The 18,888-nt window shown below is 35.0% G+C and overlaps 3 protein-coding genes across 10 annotated transcripts; 2 read left to right on the top strand and 1 right to left on the bottom strand.

The window, feature by feature from the left end:
* The first annotated feature begins 5,909 nt into the window (after nucleotides 1-5,909).
* LOC129321646 (serine racemase) lies at nucleotides 5,910-9,041 on the top strand. 8 transcript variants are annotated; one of them, XM_054967494.1, is made up of 7 exons: nucleotides 5,910-6,051; nucleotides 6,782-6,970; nucleotides 7,186-7,272; nucleotides 7,354-7,584; nucleotides 8,033-8,106; nucleotides 8,181-8,367; nucleotides 8,609-9,041. In XM_054967494.1, exons 2-7 carry the CDS (start codon nucleotides 6,795-6,797, stop codon nucleotides 8,853-8,855), a joined length of 1,002 nt encoding a protein of 333 aa, XP_054823469.1. In that variant the 5' UTR covers nucleotides 5,910-6,051; nucleotides 6,782-6,794; the 3' UTR covers nucleotides 8,856-9,041. The 8 variants fall into 8 exon arrangements, with proteins under 8 accessions (XP_054823469.1, XP_054823471.1, XP_054823473.1 ...); XM_054967498.1 differs by having other exon boundaries at nucleotides 5,912-6,051; nucleotides 6,795-6,970; nucleotides 7,371-7,584; XM_054967495.1 differs by having other exon boundaries at nucleotides 5,912-6,051; nucleotides 6,795-6,970.
* A 213-nt stretch (nucleotides 9,042-9,254) lies between these two features.
* LOC129321647 (actin-depolymerizing factor 7-like) lies at nucleotides 9,255-11,308 on the top strand. The gene is made up of 3 exons (XM_054967501.1): nucleotides 9,255-9,781; nucleotides 10,231-10,490; nucleotides 10,765-11,308. The coding sequence occupies exons 1-3, from the start codon at nucleotides 9,779-9,781 to the stop codon at nucleotides 10,913-10,915; spliced, it is 414 nt and encodes a 137-aa protein (XP_054823476.1). The 5' UTR covers nucleotides 9,255-9,778; the 3' UTR covers nucleotides 10,916-11,308.
* Nucleotides 11,309-11,936: 628 nt separating this feature from the next.
* On the bottom strand, nucleotides 11,937-16,990 carry LOC129321645 (probable LRR receptor-like serine/threonine-protein kinase At1g63430). The gene is made up of 13 exons (XM_054967491.1): nucleotides 16,434-16,990; nucleotides 15,949-16,087; nucleotides 15,800-15,871; nucleotides 15,530-15,673; nucleotides 15,270-15,419; nucleotides 14,540-14,656; nucleotides 14,390-14,454; nucleotides 13,846-14,094; nucleotides 13,547-13,752; nucleotides 13,317-13,449; nucleotides 13,069-13,226; nucleotides 12,710-12,925; nucleotides 11,937-12,623 (listed from the first exon to the last, which is right to left on the bottom strand). Exons 1-13 carry the CDS (start codon nucleotides 16,516-16,518, stop codon nucleotides 12,378-12,380), a joined length of 1,980 nt encoding a protein of 659 aa, XP_054823466.1. The 5' UTR covers nucleotides 16,519-16,990; the 3' UTR covers nucleotides 11,937-12,377.
* Nucleotides 16,991-18,888: the final 1,898 nt, after the last annotated feature.

Raw genomic sequence — 18,888 nt, 5'->3', positions numbered from 1 at the left:
ATGAGGAGAATAGCCTAGAGCATGAGACACCTTAGAGATTCAAGAATGGGGGAAGCCTTAGTCTGAAAGCGAGTCATGTGATCTTTGACTAAGTCACACCTTACGACCGATGAGTTTGGGTAGTCCAGTCACACAGATGGAGTCCTATTCAGTGTTATAGCCTATAGATTTAGTTTGAGAAAATAAGGAGGATATAAGGTTGGCTAATCATTGCCTATGTAAGTATATGACATGCCACATGTTTTGAGTTGTGGCAAGTCGCGTATTGTGGTGGATCATGATTATATGTTTGAGTGTCTTGTGGTTATATATCTAGCATGTGTAAGATAAAAACATGTTAACTGGATTAATGAGTTATGATATGTGATTAAGCATGCTCTAAGTACTTGGTTTTATATGCATGTGTTGATTTATAATTGATATATAACTGCATAGAGTAAATTTTTTCTTAGTTATTGAGTGGCTAGACTCATCCCTTTTCTTTAACACTTTTCAGGCTCTAGCTCTAGTGCAGAGAGGGAGAAGACTCAAGAGGTTAAGAATTAGTACATTCCTATTATATGCCTCTAGTTTAGATTTATTTTATGTAATAGTATATGATTGCCAGTTCTAGGTTGCATACCATCACACTTGCGCTATTTTATTGTTTAAAATATCCAAGTTGTATTTTGGGCCCTAAGTATTTATGTAAGGTCATAGATATATTTGTTGATAGGGCCAAAATATTAATGCAAGTATAAAAATGATAATTTGAACATGTTTTGATTGATTTTTAATGCAATGCCAAGGTAATTATCTCCCCCTTTTATTTTTAGTAAAAAGAGGTTGAGGAGTGATTTTATACTATACTAGTATTTAATTGCATATGATATGTTATATTGATAATACTAAGTCTAATAGACATGATCCAAGTTAAGTTGGGAAAAGCTTTTGGCACTTATTGTGGGTTTTGGACACCTTTTTTGTATAAAAGTTATAAAAAGTGATCAAATTATATTTGGGTATCTAAATTCATAGTGTGACTTGTTTTAGAAGTGAAACGTGTGCCATTTGTTAGTTCATGTAAAGAGATTTTCGTAGATACTTAAATCACATCATTCGAACATCAGACGGAGAATCAAGATGTGTCAAAAGTTCTTCGATTCTATTATCAAATGACAGCAGAATGTGCTGATATTTCATGCAACACGCAACAGCGCATGGCGCCTAAGCCACGGCGTATGGCATAGAGAGCAACACACCGTGGCACAACATACATGAGCCACGACGAATTACCTTATTTCATAGCACATGAGTTGTTTTTCAATCGTTTACAATTTCTTTTACTTTTTTGAGGTATCACATACTTTCATAACTTATTTTTACTATGATATAAGAGTTTATGATTGTTTTAAACTCAATTTGGTTAAGAAAACTTGGGATCTCTTGATTTTAAACTAAAACTTAGTAATCACCTTTTTGGATAAATCTTTTAATTACCATGAGTTTTATTGATTAATGATGTTTAGTATAGTGAGACTTTACAAAGAGTAGCTATATATGACTGAAGACTGTTGCTTTTAATGTTCTAAAATGAATCTAAGTTAAAAATTTTCAAAATATCTCATTTGGTTATTTAAATAATTAAAAGTTTTCTTGCATATCGTTAAAGCCTAAATATATATCATGGAAGAGCAGATGTATTTGACTGAAGACCCTTGCTTTTAGTCTTCTAGAATGCATCCAAGTCAAAAAAATTTAGAATATCAGAACTTGTTATTCAAATAAATGGAAGGTTCCTTACATAAAGACGAAGTCTGAATGCATATCATGGAAGAGTAGTTGTGTATGACTGAAGATCCCTACTACTAGTCTTCTGGAATGCATCAAAGTTAAAAAATTTTAAAATATTAAAAGTTGTTATTCGAATATATGGATGATTCCTTGTGTATAAATGAAGTCCAAATGCATAGTGTGAAAGAGTAGTTGTGTATGACTGAAGACTCTTGCATCTAGCCTTCTAAAATGCATTCAAATTAGAAATTTTGAAAATATTTGTAGCTTCTATTTGAATAAATGAAAGTTTTCTTGTATATATTTAAATTTTTAATACATATAATGAAAGAATATTTGCATATTATGGAAAATCCTTGCTTCTAGTCTTCCATAATGCACCAAAGTTAACAATTTTCAAGATAACAAACTGTCTTATTCAAATAATAGAGGGTTAGTGATTGATACAAAGACTTTAAGATGGCCATTTTCAGGATATGCATTAGGGATATTTGAATATGAGAGTTTTAGTAACTGATACAGAGCTTAAGGCTCGATAATTTTCACAATATGCATTAATTGTATTCAAATATTAAGGGGATATAGAGCCTCTAACTCAATAATTTTCAGAATATGAGTGAAGGATATTCGAATAAGAGATAGATAGAAAGCCTTGGACACGTCCATTTTTAGGATACCACATGTTATTATTTGAATATATGGAAGCAAACCAATTGAAACATTCTCAGTTTATCATTAATTATCCGAATATTAAGTTTGTATATTTGAATATTTTCACTAAGTAACATTATCATTTCAGGATATCAGTAACTCAAAATTGAATATAACTAAACATTCAAGCAAAATAACACCTGAATATAAAACATGTATTTGAAAATTCAATTGATGTATCCTAAAATTCTTCTAACAATAGCACAAAAAGTTCATACACCTAATATAATCTTAAGGTTTACAAAAATAATGAACGATACTCTTAATCTATTTTCTATTCTTAGTTCCTTGCCATGATGGAAGTAATGTCAGCATCTTATCTTATAATTTGTTTTCAACATGAGTGACAAGCCATTAAAACACTTCTACCATCTTCTTTATTATGTCCTTGATAGGGATTGTTAAGATGTTTCGTTCTAGATTTATTAAAATTTCCTATCCTTGCAACTATGATATGACATATATGCACAGTTAAACCTATAAGAATCAAAGGAAAGGTCAATAATTAATGAATATACAACCTACATATGTTTAAACTATTTCAACTCACCCATTGTCTTGTCATGGGACAAGTGCAAATTGGAAAGCAATGTCAGGTTTATCTCCATATAGTTCAAGCTTTACATACGCAAGAAGTTTACAAAAGTTTTTAGCCACTTACTTTTCAATCTCCATTTTCTCATAGAATATAACATCAAATAATGAATCACTACTCTTAGGTAGTAATGAATCCAAAAGGTAGACTGTAAACTCCTTCTTGACAAAAACATGGTAGTATCAATGCTTTCTTTTTTCACCGAAGCAAATATGAAGTCACAATCATCTATGTTGTATTTTTCTTTTTTTGGCCTCATATATTTATTGTTGTCAATAACTTTCCAATTGTCTATATCTTGCAACATAATAGCCTATTCACAATGGCAACATATCACAATTAGTAGTCATGCAAAATGGATTACACAAGTGTTCAAGTCTTTGATGGGAAAATATGTCATTGAACATCTTTATTTTGCTTTTGTTTATGTATTAGCACGTGGTCTACAAAACATATAACCTACAATAGAGATTACACATTAGCATTTCACAATACATGTAAGACTTAAGCAGATCTAAATTTTATTATTACTTACAATGTCACTTAACTAGTCTCTTAGACATAAGCATTGCATTTTCTCGATTGTAATAAAGAATAAAGCAATCTCAATGAGTTTCTCCTTTATGAAATCATTATTTCTTCATTGGGTTATTAGGTGATAAAGGCGTTCTACCTCACTAGGCCTGGCTCCCTTCCCAAATGTTGTTAAAAAGGATGATTGTATTGCAAGTTTTATCATCCTTTAAGACCTCATAAACTCATGATCATCATTATTGACTTCATCAGAATCATTTCCTTTTGCACTTTTAGCATTGTCATCAACAAAAGGAATTAGTTATTTAACATCAACCACTAGTTTTGAGTCTATATTAATTAATTTCATTAGTATTTCCCATTAGTTTCAAGTCTATATTATTTGTTTCAGCATCATTTCTATGCTCAGACATACCCTTCTCTCCCATATCCATATCCATGTCCATAATATCTTCCTCCGTTATATCAAATAATAATCCCTTAACCACATACCTTACAACATGCCATTTTGTTTTAGTTTGTGTTTATCCTTATCTCTCCCTTAATGGTTCTGCTCCCCACAATTTCCCTTCTTGTTCAATTTTCAAAAGTTCTATTACAAGACCATGACCAAGCATTCTCATTATGCATGAATAAATTCCTTTACTCACTAAAGTATCAAATATCATGATTGGAAGTATTATTAGGTAAGCCATATTGACTTTCACGTTTGGAGTTGTACCAACAGAAGAGCAAAGACGCCCTTACACATTAGACTTCCCAACTTAACTATCGTGTTCACTTTCTCATCATCCTAATATATAAGTAGTTGATCTCGTGATGGTGGCACAACACCAAGCAATAAAAACTTCTCAAATAACAATATCTGCATGAAAATAGATGAGTTAACATGACTAACCAACTAAATTAAGACAAAGTTTAAAATAAAATACACAATTTTAAATTCTTACCATAAAAAAAAAAGCATCCACCAAAAAATTTTTCTATTTTTCCTCTTTTTAAAGTATTCTGTTATATAAACCTAACGTGCTTCTATCTCAACATATCATCTTTAATAACTGTTGCGTGACAATTCCTAATAAGGAGGGTACAATAGCACCCAAAATTACAAACAATAATTTGAATATTTCATTATGCTCCCTTGACATGAGCATGCTCTTTAAGTCACTAAACATTTTTCTATCAAACTTTCTCAAACTCTAAATATAAGTCATTGTTACTAGTTGTCACTTCCTCAATAACTTACCCCTGTACAGGGAAATCCCATTAACATTCTAACTAGCATATCATTTGTCACCAAGCTTACATTTCTAATGAAAATTGATGAGTTGTTAGGTCAATCGTTTTAATAATTTCAACACATAAAGCATGGTATAATTTTACTACACTTAACATCTAGATCTTATTAAACTCAATTTTATCTACCCTAATCTTCAACTGTTGATTATTCCTTACAAGAACTATCACTTTCACAAATTATTTTAGGGAGCACCTTGATAGCAATTCCATTTCTTTGCTTGAGGAGCTACCTCATTGCCCTTTGTCTTTCTTCTTTTGCAATCCTACCATACTCACTCCTTTTTTTTGCAGACAAATTTTTTTAGGCTTCCCTTGCACATTTGTTTGCCTCTACCATCTCTTTAAACATCTATTTACCTTTTTTATCCACCTAAAAATCCTACTTAAACTTGTACAAACTAGTCATCTTAGACTTTCCTTTTTTTAGATCTTTCTCTTTCACCATTATGTACTTTAATAAAGACTAACCAAACCTACTACATTCAAAATGGGAGAAGAAATGTCACTCAAAAATCCGAAAAGCAATAGGATTGTTCAAATAAACAAGGGCAAACTTACCAAAGCCAGCAACGAGTTTCCAACATTGTAGCCTAAGATGGTTCATCGATGTTGTTGTTAATGCATTGCTATACTTGCCTAAATACTCTTCCACTTCGCCGGCAACAACCACTATTGCTACCACCGACTTGGTTGTAATGAGCTTCAATAGATAAGCAATCGACCGCATGCATGAGAGGAGTCGTTTGCGTTTTGTTTTGTTTTTTTTTTTTTTAATTCTCATAAAGGCAAAATGACCATAATGGGAGTCTCATTTAATGCCAGAGAAGGACCTGATTTTAAAATTTGACCCAAGTTTTTCTTGGCAAATAAATTTGTGGTGAGGTATTTTTTAGGTAATTTTTTTAAAAAAAGAAAAGAAAAAAACAAAACTTTCCATTTGCCTCAATTAATAATTTCATCTGGATCTGGCCAATAAAAAAATCAAATAAGTAAGTAAATGAATGAATGAATAACGTCGCCAGATACCGGAGCAAGAGCAGGTCCCGGCGGTCCCAGCGAGAGCTGTGTCGTGCTGCGGGAATTAGCTGCATCCCCACTCGAACACACAGGCTATCAGATTCGCCGATTAATTGGATTGAGTGAGTTGAGGAAAACTCTCGGCAGATATTTTTAGTACTTTGAAGGTTCTTAAGTGCTTTTGATTTCTCCTGAATGCCAACAATCTTATATTCTAAAGGAATGAGGAAGTGATAGGGCTTATCTCACAGGCAGATGCTTGGATTTGACCTTGGTCGTATTCTCTGATTTCTGACTATCCTATTAACTTCACGGCGCATTATATATGTTAGACTGTTATAGCATACGCAAACTCCGTTATGTGCCAATTTAATGGGTTAGAACATTAGTTCATGCATTTTCTACCAATGTCAATTAAAATCGCGTTCCAATCTGTTGAATGAGTAGCTTCGTGATTTTTCTTGTTATGATTATGAACTTCATCTCTATGCTTTCTTCCCTTAGATTTTACTCTGTCGAGTAACGGCTTTTTCTACATTCTAACAGTTTCATCAGTCTTTATGCTCACCAACTTCAACTTGTTGTAGTTCGACATTTTGTCCTTCAGTTGAGAAAATGCAATTGTATGTTTCGTAGTCTATGCATATATGAAATTCGCTTATTCCAAGCATGGTAAAAATCTCATGAGTGCGATTACTGTGATAAAATCCGCTCATTCCAAACATACTAAAGGCTTCATGAGTGCCGAAGCGTGTACCTTTCTTTTACATGCTATAAATATTTTAGGATTTTTTTTATGATTATAGGACATATTACTAAATTATTTTTGGTCTGTCACTGTGTATTTCTAAGACTTATTGCTTAGATGGAAGCAGATAGCCAATCGAGAAAGGAAAAATATGCTGCTGATATTTCCTCCATAAAGGAAGCACATGCCCGACTAAAATCATTGGTTCATAAAACACCGGTTCTTTCCTCTGAATCTCTGAATGCTATTTCAGGAAGGCAGCTGTACTTTAAGTGTGAATGTTTCCAGAAGGGGTGAGATGTTAAGTTGTGATCCATTGCAAAAATTTTAGGATGACATTTTCTATAAGTCTTTTCTTTCTGGAGTTCGTGTTCTTTCCGTTCAATTTTGAGTTTGCAATTAATAAACCCCAAAAAAAAAAAGAAATGAAACGAAAAGAAAGAAAGAAAAGAAAAGAAAAGAAGATAAGACAATAATTCATTTCCTTCTATGTTTTTATGGCTACCAGTGGAGCATTTAAATTTAGAGGTGCCTGCAATGCTGTTTTCTCTCTTGATGATACTGATGCTTCCAAAGGGGTCACAACACACAGCAGGTTTGCTATGTTTAGTTATTTCAGAATTTGACATGTTAACAGATTTTGTGAGGTCCTGTTGATCACATTCTCCAAAATTAGTGGTAACCATGCTGCAGCATTGGCTTTGGCGGCAAAGCTAAGGGGGATCCCTGCGTATATTGTTATTCCAAAAGGTGCTCCAACTTGCAAGGTTGAGAATGTAAAGCGTTATGGTGGTCAAGTTATCTGGTCTGAAGCCTCTATGAGGTCCAGGGAGGAAATTGCAAACAAAGTGTGGCAAGAGACTGGTGCTATTTTTATACATCCATATAATGATGGACGTATTTTGAGGTAAATGATGGGTTATGTCTATGATTGAAGTTCTTGCTAGGTAACTCTTTTGAGGGGAAACCAGGGTTAAAGGCATTATTTTCCTAGCAATTCACTTACCAGATTTATTGTAATGGGTGCTTGGAGAAGTAAGGGTATTTCATTTTCTTGGCGATAAGGCTGGGAAACGGGGTTCATTTCTGTAGACAGAATAGAGGTGGTCTCATTCTCATTCATGTAAAATGTACTTCTGAATATACTCTTTACTCTTTCTTGCTGATTGCGATTTTTTCCCTTTTCCTTCTGATTTGATTGCTTAGCTAGGAGATCTTATGCATTAGTATTATTCTCAGTGTCTGGTTTACACAACTTCAAACTTGAAATCTGACAAATGCATATGCTATGGGGATAACTTGGAATCTATCCTTCCTCATCATTGCACTTTGACGTTGTTTGATTGTTCTTGCAGCGGCCAGGGCACCATATCATTGGAGTTACTGGAACAAGCTCCACAAATAGACACACTAGTAGTTCCCATTAGTGGTGTGTCTCAAAATCGTATTTAACTCAGCATTAATTTCATGCTATTTTGGTTTCCTAACAAGAGAAAACTGTAGGTGGTGGTCTGATATCAGGAGTAGCATTGGCTGCCAAGTCCATCAACCCTGCTATACGTATTTTAGCTGCTGAACCTAAGGGGGCTGATGACGCTGCACAATCTAAAGCAGCCGGGAGGATAATCACATTGCCTGAAACCAATACTATAGCTGATGGGCTTAGAGCTTTTCTTGGAGATTTAACATGGTAATAAAGGCAAATCTCTACTAATCACGATTATGCGCGGGAAAATAGGGTTTTCAGTTTACTCACCATTGTGGATACAGTACTTATTCTGGTGAGAAGGGAATGGAACATGAATGTGTATAACATCCATTTCGTGGTTTTGATCTTAAACCCATTTTGCTTCACTAATCAATTATTCCAACTCCTTTGGTCATTTACTTATTTTTCTTATAACTTTCATTTACATTTTATGATGGAGTAGGCCTGTAGTACGAGATCTTGTTGAAGACGTTATAACTGTGGAAGACAGTGAAATAGTAAAAGCCATGAAACTTTGTTTTGAGATTCTTAAGGTTGTCGTTGAACCAAGTGGAGCGATTGGCCTTGCTGCTGTTCTATCGGATGCCTTCCAGAAAAATCCTGCTTGGAAGGACTGCAAACATGTAGGAATTGTAATTTCGGGGGGAAATGTTGATCTTGGCATGCTTTGGAAATCTTTGGAGAAATGAAAATTAACTTATTTATTTAACAATACCTTACCATGGATTTAAGATTTGTTAGAAGTTTTTCTTTCTGGAAAACTCGTTTATTCAGTTCTGCCGTGCTGAAGTCAAATGCTAAACTTGTTGGGTTAATTTTCTTGTCAGGAATTGCGTCATCTAGGTAAAAATATAAAACCTTCTTTAGAACCTTAATGCTTAAATACTTTGTGCGACTTTGGGAATAACTTTACCTAGGGTTCTTTCTTTGTGATCCCGTTGTAAAATGATTACTGATACACGCACATTAGAATGCAAAGTAAAATACCAAAAAAAAAAAAAAATTGTGAATAAATTGACGCCGCTCATTATCGTTTAATTGAGGTGAGTGTTTCGACATGCTTATATCTAAAATGTATTCATATGTATATTCACAATTCCTCATGAATTAACAAATAATTTTTGTATTATGTAATAATTTTCAGTCTTTAATCATCAGACATCATCTTTCTAAGCTCGTGGGACTTCCCGGAAAGACATTTAATTAGATAGAAATAGGAAGGTTTTTAAGGGACTCCGCTTCTGCCGTTTTTTAGACATATTAATGTGGAAATAGAAATTATCAAATTAACGAGGGAAGCGTAAAAATGAACATATATACAGTTGACACGTTAATGCTAATGGGGGAAAATAGACAAGGAGATGCCTACTAACCTACCCCTTTAATTTCTCCCTCAACTTCTATTTTGAAAGCATCATGTGTTTGTTTTCAAAGTTCCACTTCCACCTCTCATGGCTCCTAAAAGCAAGGACCGCCATTTGTTATTTTGTCTCCATAGTTTTCATTGAATCTATTGCTCCCACTTTCCATTCTCTATTCCTCCCTCCCTTTCTTTATTCATTTTTCATTTCATTCACATTTCGCAGGGCTCTTCTTCCTCATTGCTGGCAAAATGGTATGCTTTCTATGTTTCATCTTCTTTAGGACCATGGCATTGCAATCTTTATACCTGTTTTCTCAGATTCTTCTGAAGAATATTCACGATCTAAGGCATCTCATAGAAAATCCTTGAGTCTTCATAATTTGATTTTGAGTGTAATTGGAAGTCAAATCCTCGAGTCTTTTCCAAAATTTGAATCCTTCAACCATAGAAAACGCTCATACGCACACCAGAGTCATGTCTGTGATAAATGGGTGATTAACATCACATGAATTAGAATGAAGTCTGAACGTATATCAACTTAATTCTCAGATTCAAATAAGTTGATGCGTGGGAGAATATTAACAAATAAGATTAATTAATGTGATGAGGATACATGAGTAAAAGCAAATAATGAGAGTTGGTACCATATAAATTCTGAAATTGTGTTTCTTCCCCTCTCGATTCTGAAATTGTTGAGGTAGGCAAACGCAGCGTCGGGAATGGCCGTAAGCGATGAGTGCAAATTGAGATTTCAGGAGCTAAAAGCAAGAAGGACTTACCGATTCATAGTGTTCAAAATTGAGCAACAAGAAGTGGTGATTGATAAATTAGGAGGCTCAACTCAAAGCTACAATGACTTTGCAGCCAGTTTGCCAGCTGATGAGTGTCGCTATGCCGTCTTTGATTTTGATTTCACAACTGAAGAGAATGTCCAGAAAAGCAAGATTTTCTTCATTGCATGGTATTTTTTGAACCTTTATGATCTGCTAACTGTATTGTCTTACTTTCGTTTAACTCATCTCATAAATGCCTTTCAACTCAATCATTGTTAAGATAGTTCTGATCCTACACAGATGAAGGCTCTTCATTATTCAATTCCTGATATTTGAAATTGAGAATCAAACTAAATTGAGAAAAACCTTTGGAAATCTCAACAATAATTGAGTTGAGGAATTCAATAGTTTAGGACATCTATTAAAAGAGTGTGAATCAGTGGTTGTCAATGGATTATATAGGTCACCGGATACATCAAAAGTGAGGATGAAGATGGTGTATGCAAGTTCAAAGGACAGATTCAAGAGAGAGCTGGACGGCATTGCATTTGAATTGCAAGCAACAGATCCGAGTGAGATGAGCATGGACATTGTGAAAGAGAGGGCCTTCTGATATACATGCAGCTCTCCTTCACCCTTAAACAAAAAATAATATCAAATGATTAACTTTGACTTTTGGGGCCGTCTTATTATTATTTGCCTGTTACAGATTGGATTCAACAATCCAAACGGCTTGTACTATCATCAGAATGCTTCAGTCTTCCTCGTTCATTTATGCTGTGTTCTTTTTTGGTTTGAAGAGCCATCCATCATCCATGGCTAGTTCTCATTCTAGTAGCATCCATTGTGTAAGTTTGCTTTCATGTAGAGGAAATTTATGTCTCGGACACTTTATTTTCCAATCCGTGTTGCCAGTCTAACCACTTTTTTTTTCCCTTGCTCTGCATTTGTTGTGTAATACCGACTGCAGAATGCTCAATTGCTGTTATATATATTTTTTCATTTAGTTCCTTTTTCCCCTTCTTGGAAACTAGACAGAATATAAGCTCTAGTCCACCACTGATTTTATACTTGTAACACCCAACTTCATCCATTTTTTCTTTAATCCCGACTTCAACAGCCCATAACTTGATTTCTAAATCTTTGAAAGAGACATGATTGTTTAAAATTATATGAAATGAATAATAAAATCAATGTCGCATCCATACTAGCATCTGAACATTGAAGAGTCAACGCTCAATGACTCACAATAGAGACCAAGTTTGTTGTGTCTTTATTATTTGCTGCGCAGCATTGTACTGCACAGCCCTGCACAACAGACTGACACGCAAGATGGGACCCGGTGGGGTCCACTCCCCCATCCTGTGTGTTTGTCTGCAACATAGCATCGTGCTTCATGGTGCCTATGCAAGTATGCAGCAGGCAAATAGGACTCAACTTTGCCAGTGAATCAATTTGGTTCTCACACTACCCATTAATAAGTCAACACTAATGATTCAAATTTCGCACGTCTAAGTCATAAATAGTAATTAAAAAAAAGGAGTTGAAAGAATGTGCAGTCATCTTGTGTATGACTGCGTTCAGCATTTTATTCAAGGGCATCTTATAAAACTTTCAAGAATAAAATAAACGGCTAATCGAAAGAAACCTCTTCGGCTTTTCCTTTGATTTCCTTTTACAAGTCATGTTCACCCGCCAATATTGATCGAGATGTCAAATACAGTATTAGAAGAAACAAAAAGATTTGCATTTCAAGTGATGCACCATATATACACCGTGCCAATTTTATACTGTGTTAATCATACAAGCAGTGGCAAACGAGATATTTTCCAATGCTCCATCTCGGTAAATCTCCTTTATCCCATACTCCATCTTAAAACTCCAAAGTAAAGGGAAGTTAGACGTAAAGCCTTCCCAATCCGTAAGTGCTCTACAGAATACACAAAGGGGAACGCTTATTAGTGCACTTGTTCTACTAATCTGCCAGTGTGCCAACGCTATACAACGAGATGCTGTAGGGTAAGAAGTATCAGTTTTGTATATTGCTGTAGCGTATGTTAGTGTTAAAGAATCATTTAGGAGGAAAGTGCAAGTTCAGCCCAAGCCAGAGATGAAGACTTGAACTCCACACTCATTGATGTGTCAATCCTGCTCTCCAGCATACAGCATAGTTCTGTCATGGATGGACGCTTGGTGGGGTCTGGATTGATACAAAGATTTACTACCTCGCATATTACTGTAAGGTCCTCGTATCTGAAATGTTTCAACTCTGGATCCACCACATATGACATTACCTCTGGCATTTCTAGATACTCCTTGGCCTGCACCAGATAAAAGAACATTTGGCATTAACATATATTCATTATCATAATCACTGTTCAGTTTTAAATTTCAAGAAATATCCTACCCAATCCACCAAGGACCCTTTATTTTTGCAGTATGGAGGTCTCCCGCTTATTATCTCCAGCAGAAGTATGCCAAAAGCATATACATTTCCCTGGGGATCATGATGGCGAGCCTCGAGGGAATGTGGAAGAACACAAACAGCACCTTGGCTTCCAACAGATTCAGAATTCTTTTCTGACCTTTCAAGTATTGTCTTCCAACTCTCAAAATCAACCAGCTGCAAATTTATTTTTTCTACAATGAGAATATTCAAGAGCCTTTTTGGAATGACTCTAGTTCTAATCATTCCGGAGTGCACTAAGAGACTTAGCAGAATCGTAATAGATAGGCTAGAAAATTTAAACTAGCTTGCAGGCTCACCGTAGGGGAAAAATCTTCTGTAAGGTATACAGCACTTGAATTCAGCTCTGATATAGTGAATGGCGGGTCAACTTCTGTGTGTAGATACTTCAGTCCACGAGCAATGCCAATAATGATTCTCATACGCCGAGTCCATGATAACTGGCTCCCTTCTCCATCTGCACAGTTTAATTGCATGTTCAAGGAAATGAGCACATGAGAACACACACACACACACACACACACACGAGATAACAAGCTTGACTTACAATGTAAGTGCTCATGAAGTGTTCCATTTGAAGCATACTCAAAAACCAGCATCCTTGTGAATGGAGAGCTCACTCTACAGTATCCCAGAAGTTTTCCAGTGTTCTCATGATTCAATCTTGCCAAGTCTGCCACCTAAATGGCATTGATGCTATGATTAATAAAAGACTTCTGTACGATTATTAGTCTTGCAATTCCTACATGCTATAGGCTACACAATATTTCCAATTACCTCTCTCTGAAAATAGAGTTCAAGATATCCTGTCCAATGCTCCTCCTTAACACAGAGAGAAATTACAGCAATCTCAGGCCCACCTTTCAAGGTGCCCTTGTAGACTACACTGTCTGGTGAGGACCCAATTATGTTGCTGAAGTCTTCACATGCCACTTCAAGCTCTTGTCTGCTGTAACTCGTCACATCCTTCAGCATCTCAGAGTCTGTACATTAATATTGCCAATCATGTGTTGAATACGGCCCAAGAACCTCTAAAAGTAATTAGGCAGAGGCAGTGGAAAGCAAAGAAACCAAACCTATGTATACTGTCATATGGTCCTTCCGGCTTGCATATTTCTTCCAAGGCCAAATGATAGATGATTTGTTGTTACATTTAAGAAGAGCAGCGAGAACTGCAACCAGAAAGAGAGAACCAACCAAGGTTCCTGTCGCTATTTCCAGAACCAAAAGCCAGGCAGGTTGGGATGCTCGATGCTTGGACACATATTCGGCAGGTCGATACTTTGGATTGGCCACAGGATGGCTCTTGGCAGGTGAAGCACCAGCTATAAGATTAAAGTTAATTATTACATATAAAGTCAGTAAGGAGCAAGTTCAGGTGAAGACTATATCCGCTAATAATCTGTTCAAGTGGAGAGTAGGTGAAAAAAGATTCACATTAAATTTGAAACTATCACAAGAAATATCCTCAAAACCAGGTTAGAATGTGAAAGAGGAGTATAAACCCGGAGAAAGCTGTCATTTTTAAAATAAGAACTGAGCAAATTATGGGATATCATGAAGAGACGCACTAATTCTCTCCATGGTGCTTAAATGATGGGAAAGCCATGTCTCACATACCACATTTCAAAGCAGAACGCTGCTTTAATTCTTTGCCTTGGAAGCAATTCCCTTGAAAGCTCGACCTGTATGGCAGAGCATATGTGATCTAAATATGGTGTTTTGACTTTTAAGCAAAATACCTCTATGACAAGAGTATTGAAAAAATACCTAGGTAGATACTCCAGGCAAGCAGGTATACCACCTACAAAGAAGTTATATGAAAAATCTGCAACTTTTAACCGAGATGATTGACAGAGACCAGTTAAATTTGCATTTGAGGCATACCTGAAGAAATAATAGAAACTATAAGAGACATTAATAAAATCCAAACTTTAATTCAAGGAAATTGGTATCCTATTCTTACTGTTGAGTTTTGAGCTTGCCTATGTTTTATACTAACGATTACAAGCATAATTATAATGTCCGAGGTGATCAAAATTTCCCAAACCATATACTGACTATCTAGCATTTGACTTACCAGTAATAAGTTATCCCATCCAATAACCATGACATGCAACCAAATTATTTCCTTCATATGATGGAAGAAATAACAAAATCTTCCTATTGACTTTGAAGCACACTGGAACGGAGAAAATTGGAAAACCAAAACCAAATTTTTTACTTTAATTGAACATATCTGACAATTAACGAACAATAATTACATGCTATCTCTTTCAAATTAAACCAATTGCCTGATTAGCCAAATGACTAAAGACCAGCACCATTTGACTATGATATATGGGTATCTACGACAGACATAAAAAGGCCTGCATTACATAGCTCACAATGATAGAAAGGAAAGTTTTGTGAAGCAGATGATAACAGAATCATGTAAGGGTAACGAATCCTGTAACACCTAAGCAAACTTGACCAATGCAAGGACGGCAATTTAACTCACATTCCACGCATATTTGAAGAAAAGTTTGAACTGCCACCAGCAGGAACTGGCCCTTGAAGTTTATTCCTGTCCAGCCTAAGTTCTTGAAGGTATCTCAAATTTCCAAGCGCTGGAGGTAGACTACCAGTCAACCCGTTGGACTGCAGGTTTCTAGAAGAGGACGAAAAAAGGTTAGAACAAGTATAAGTCAAATGACAACGCTCTTTAAGAGTCAACAATTTTCTCCATTCAGGAGAAGCATATTGAATCTATTTATTTACATTTTAACAACTTGTGCTAGATTTCCAATCTCGGGAGGAATTGGTCCAGATAATTGATTCTTCCCCAAATCCAAGACCTTGAGGGAATTCAACGCGAACAATTCTTTAGGTATTGTTCCAATCAGATTGTTGCCATGCAAAATCCTACAGCGATAAGAACCAGAACTAAGCTTCAGTCATCAGATATCTCAACTATGACACATGGCAATAGCAATGATCAAAAGATAGGCTATTAGGTTGACATGTGAAAAGGAAAAACATTGAGCATACAGTTCTTGCAAGTAGGTAATTTGTCCCAATTCTGGCGCTAGAAATCCTCTTAGCGATGACCCCGAAATATTGCTGCAAAGAAGGAGCCTAATCTGTCAAAAAAGCATGACACTCGAGGGAAGCATTTGGATGGAGGAATTGTATCTTACAGCTTAATGATATGATCTCGATCTTCAGAGCAGGAAACGCCAAACCATTCACAAGGATCTGAATCCAGCGTATTCCAGTTGGACAGAACTAGGTATGGGTCTTCATATACGGCCTCTTTGAAGGTTGTGAGCGCCCAAACTGTGAGCAGACAAATTTTAGTGTCAATGAAACTTTCTGTACTGCGATTTTAGGCAAGTGACTGCAGAAAATAATTCTCTTAACGAAAACATCAGGGAATACCACGGTTTGGTGGTTCCATTTAGTAGCCAAGACAACATGACAATTTGAATGAGAAGAAAACAAAAATTCTTAATCTCGCATTTCACGACACTTGACATATAACTAAAGAAGAAACTTATAGCGTTCAACAAAACAAAAGGCAGATTAACAATTCTGATCCTGTCTTTAAAGCAGCCCAGCAGACGCTAGAACAACTGAATAATCGAGATCTGTTAGCGAACGTGATTCTTTAGAGGAAACATACCTTCAATTGAAGGCACAGGATCACAAGTCACGAAAGAGACCATGGAAACTAGACTGAGAAACAACAGTGAAGCGCATAACTTCATATTCTCCAAAAGCCCTTCCACACTGTGTCAGCCACTACTCTTTAAGTAGAAAGACAGAAGAATTCCGGAATGGGGCTCTTCCCAAGAAGAGTAGAATCCAAGTTGTTGAGATTTATGGAAGAAAATAAAGTACACGAGCTTGAGATGTTGTACTACTGAAATGTTTGGATTTGATGGTATACAGAGGAAGAAAGAAAACGTGTGAGGAGAAAAGAATGAAAAAGAAAGAGAGAGTAAAACAATGGGAAAGAGTTTAAATTCAAGAATCGGCAACTACCAGTAGAAAGAATCACCTGGTGAGAGGGAGTGATAGGAAAAAAAGAGGCCAAATTTTGAGCGTGACAGTAGACTGGTGTCTGAAGATAACGCAGAAACGGAATAAACTTGGATTGAAAGAGAGCTTAGCTACGTGTAACTAAAGTCCCAAAAATGGATTTTGATGAAGGAACTGTGACAACGAAACTTCAACATATGAAGCTGGAAAGCCAGGGCTTTTAGTGTGATTGATTGATGCTTTATTTTTTTTTCAATTTGAAGGACAGAAAGGCGGTTAATGCACTTTTGGGTGAGAAAAATTAAATTATTTTATTTTATTTTCGAATTTTTTTGGTGGCCTCTTGGCTTCATGCGACCGCCTCTGAGTGAGTGAGGAATTAGCGTCACAGAGGCGGAGCACCTTTTGGATTTTCTCTGCTAATCATTGCATTTGGGGTAACTAGATGTACATTTCTGTCTCAGGCTCAGGCCGTTAAAACTTCCCGTGAATTTCATCAACCGAAAAATAAAATAAATATTGCATGGTCTTGAAATTAAAAATAAATGTTTATCAACACAATATAGCATCAATATAAAATATAAAGAACATGAACACGCACTCTAATTAAAAATTACAATCTCTTAATTAAACAACAATATGGATATTTATTTACATTTTTAAAATTTATTTCAGTTATTAATTTTGATTCTTGAAATTTAATATTTATTAATTACATTCCTAATGTTTCAAAATCATATACAATTAGTTCTTTTTGCTTAAAGGAGAGGGAAAACAAATATCACAAAGACTAGCTGTGTAACTAAAAGTTGGGTCTAATAAAAAAAATTAATTCCTCACAATATAGTGAATTAATATTTAAATCTTTCATAACAGATGTGATCACATTTAATATTCAATCTTGCCTTAAATAAAATTATCTCTGCTAAAAAGATGCCTGTAGATACTTAAAAAAGATTAATTATGCATAGTTATAAAATTCTAATGATGTGATTAATAAATATAAAAATTTCATCTAAAAACTAAATGAATAGCGCAAACAAATTTCATTATTCATTAAAAAATATTTGAATTCCGGATATTACCCACACAGTATTGTATTGTTATCATCCATGCTTGCCCAAATTAAATGGCCCAACATTTCCTCGGATAGTCAACCTTGACTTTGAGTTACCCCATGGTAAATTCAAAGATGTTTATATTCTAATTACTTGGTTTATATTTTAATTTGAGTCGAATCATACACCAACAAGTTAATCCCAAATGTTTTTTGGGAACCCATGAGGGCGTAAATCCTAGTACTTATATATTTGAAACATGCTTGACGGGATATGTTTTTTTTTTTTTTAAGTTTGAAGATATATGGCACATGATAAAAATTTAAAAACGTCTATATAGAAAATATAAAAAATTAAATTTAAAAACATGTACATGGGAATTATCATTTGAAACTTGTGGAGTCTTAAGATATACTATGTTATCTTGCTTGAAAAAATGGGCAAGGTGGGGTTTAATAATCAATTATGGCTTGTTACTTTCGGCCTGTAGTGTTCACTCTGTTCTTTCATCCTCCTTTAATTTCACTTTTTTAGGTGATTATGACGGAAGCTTGATATTAATTTGGGGGATCGTGATGTCATTAGGTTTTGGCTTAAGCCCCGTGAGCTTGACTAATCAATTATTTCTTAACTTAATTAATCAAATGTTTAGTTGGGAGATATATGATTAAACAAGCAAAAGCAAAAGCAAAGGCGCTTTTTGAATTCCTTCACCCGTTTTACAGTTGTTCTCCATAAAACAACAAAGCACGCCCTCCGGATTTTGATGCATCACAGCCCCACTCTCTAACTTTGAATTTTGACTTTGTTAAGTGAAAAATAGATTTTAAAAAGATACCATACTAAAAAATATAATGTATTTTTAATTTTTCAATAAGTATTTTATAATTTTTTTAAAAAAATTCTTAATTAAAGGAGATAATTAATAGATTTTTTAATTAAGACACTTTATTAAATAAAAATAAATATAAAAAAACGTGTAATTTTAAATGTTTTGACGGCTTTATTGAAGGTATATTTTTTGTTATTCCATCATAA

Source organism: Prosopis cineraria, unplaced genomic scaffold (assembly GCF_029017545.1).
Source record: "Prosopis cineraria cultivar Desert tree isolate PC_DT_omini unplaced genomic scaffold, ASM2901754v1 PC10, whole genome shotgun sequence".
NCBI lineage: Eukaryota > Viridiplantae > Streptophyta > Magnoliopsida > Fabales > Fabaceae > Prosopis > Prosopis cineraria.
This window is presented reverse-complemented; position numbering and strand designations above follow the sequence as displayed.